This window comes from Haliaeetus leucocephalus, unplaced genomic scaffold (assembly GCF_000737465.1).
Source record: "Haliaeetus leucocephalus isolate CR32 unplaced genomic scaffold, Haliaeetus_leucocephalus-4.0 Scaffold295, whole genome shotgun sequence".
Taxonomy (NCBI): Eukaryota; Metazoa; Chordata; class Aves; order Accipitriformes; family Accipitridae; genus Haliaeetus; species Haliaeetus leucocephalus.
In genome coordinates, this window is record NW_010972731.1 from 3,824,273 (window position 1) to 3,826,223 (window position 1,951).

At 50.3% G+C, this 1,951-nt stretch overlaps 1 protein-coding gene across 1 annotated transcript; it reads right to left on the reverse strand.

Moving 5' to 3' along the window:
* Positions 1 to 253: 253 nt before the first annotated feature.
* Positions 254 to 1,914, reverse strand: LOC104833541 (cytochrome c oxidase assembly protein COX19). Its single transcript, XM_010570265.1, has 3 exons — positions 1,712 to 1,914; positions 1,449 to 1,560; positions 254 to 495 (listed from the first exon to the last, which is right to left on the reverse strand). The coding sequence occupies exons 1-3, from the start codon at positions 1,791 to 1,793 to the stop codon at positions 408 to 410; spliced, it is 282 nt and encodes a 93-aa protein (XP_010568567.1). The 5' UTR covers positions 1,794 to 1,914; the 3' UTR covers positions 254 to 407.
* Between the last annotated feature and the right edge of the window lie 37 nt (positions 1,915 to 1,951).

Below are 1,951 nucleotides of genomic sequence, written 5' to 3' on the forward strand. Positions count from 1 at the left end.
AGTAATTGCTGTAAGCATATTAGTAATGCCCCCATAAGATTAATCTATACTTCAAGATCTACACAATAAAGGGTTTGGGGGTTTTTGTCTTTTTAAAATAAGACTTCGCTGTTCGTACAGAGACATGGAGAACACTTCAGGCAATAATTGCTTACTCTGAGGCAAAATTTTCTTATGGATCTTTAAGAGTAGGCTAGAGAAACTAAAAGAAAAAAGTTAAGAGATACTTGAAGAAAGTAGACAAAGGCAGTACTTTTGCTCATTTTAAAGAAATATCTTATTTTAAGAAAACTAAACTTTGAAAAAAGGTTCCTTCAGGAAACTCTTCCTATTGCAACAGAACGTACAATATGTACTACACAAGAGTTATGCTTTCCATACATGAGGAGTGAAGTTGTCTGTCTTCATTACAACTTTTCAGGTTTTGCTTCTGATTTCTCATCTATCAGATCTTTAAATCCCAATTTTTCCAGTGGTTCATTTGCCATAAGTTGCCTAAGTTAAAAACAATAAAACAACAAAAGCATTATGCAGAACACAGTTTATAAGCAAGAGAACAGCAGCATTTTCTCTTTCATGTAATATTATTTACTCTAAAGAAATCCAAGACATGCATACAGAGCAACTGCCGTTTGGCAAAGCCTCAGAAGCTTCAGTTTTGGGAAAGCAACATTCAGGGATACTTTTTTTTCTTAACAGCAGTTTTCCAATTAAATCTGTCGTTTCCCAATATTAGATATTGAATAAGAGTTTCCTCAGAAACTAACCTGACTCTTGGTTATCTTTAATTAACAGACCACATAAGAGCTTCCTAAGATTCTACCCGTGCCATTTACCACATTTTTAAGTGAATGTGGTTTGGAACAGCATTTGTGGTGCTGCCATACTTTGCTGTAGTAACTTTCAAACGGTTTTTGATTTGCAGCCTTTCTCACCAGCAGCCCATGCAGCGTGTGCAAGCGTCCTTGTATTTAAGTGCACTTAATAACGTCCTTCATGCATTTCCCAGTGAGCTCCCTGACTCGCCACTGAACAGAAAGCATTGCAAAGCAATGCAAGAATGGAAACATCCCTAGAAAACCAACCACCAACGCTTTTTTCCCTTGAACTGAGGAACTCGTAACTATAGCTAGAAAAAAAAGAAAAAATAAAGCTTCACATTTGAGAAAGCCGGTTGTGGACACTGGAAGCTGGCTAAGTCTCGCAGTTACCCCACCCTTCGGGCAGGATATCTACACCCCACCAAAAACATAAGCCAAGTAAACTGCTGAAGCCGCAAAGGACACCCGCTCCTTACAAGGACACGAGCCTCCCGCACGAACGCCTCCGCTGCGGGTTCCCTTCCCCTCGCCGCAAAGGCAGCCCCGCTGCTTCCCCACCCCGGGGGCCACCCGGCTGCCCCTCACACCCCCCCTCCGCCGCCGGGCCGGGGCCGGACTCCCACTTGCCTCTCCATGCGGCACTCCAGGTAGGCCATGGCGCGCTGCCGGCAGGCCCCGCTCTCGTAGCCGCTCTGGCGGAGGCACTCCATGAACCGCTCCTTGAAAGCGCTGCACTCCCCTGAAAGAGACAGCGAGGACCGCGCTACCGCGGGGCTCGGACGGCGGCCCCGGGCCCGCGTCCCCCCGACCCGGCCCGCGGAGAGGTGAGGGGAGGCGGGGGGGAAGGCCCGGCGCTAGGCCGCGGGGAGGCCAGGCCCGCGTTACCGCACCGAAGTGATCCAGCGGGAAGGCACCCTTGTCCGGCGGCCGCGGTTTGAAGCTTTTGGTGCCGAAGTTCATGGCGGTGGACATGTCGCCGGCGGTGGAGGGGACGGACACGGACGGACCGACGGACCGGGGGTCCCTCCGCTCACACACCGGCCGCCGGGGGGAGCCGAACACCGAGCGTCGGCAGCGCCGGCGAGCGCCGAGCGCATCGAGCGGGCCACGTGACCGCTGCCGCTCCGCGG

Excerpts from the sequence above, each read along its gene's own strand:
- LOC104833541 (XM_010570265.1), bottom strand. The coding sequence starts at position 1,793 with ATGTCCACCGCCATGAACTTCGGCACCAAAAGCTTCAAACCGCGGCCG. Across the intron at positions 1,561-1,711 it reads CTTCCCGCTGGATCACTTCG|GGGAGTGCAGCGCTTTCAAG; the intron begins GTGCGGTAACGC and ends TGTCTCTTTCAG. Across the intron at positions 496-1,448 it reads CTGGAGTGCCGCATGGAGAG|GCAACTTATGGCAAATGAAC; the intron begins GCAAGTGGGAGT and ends TTTTTAACTTAG.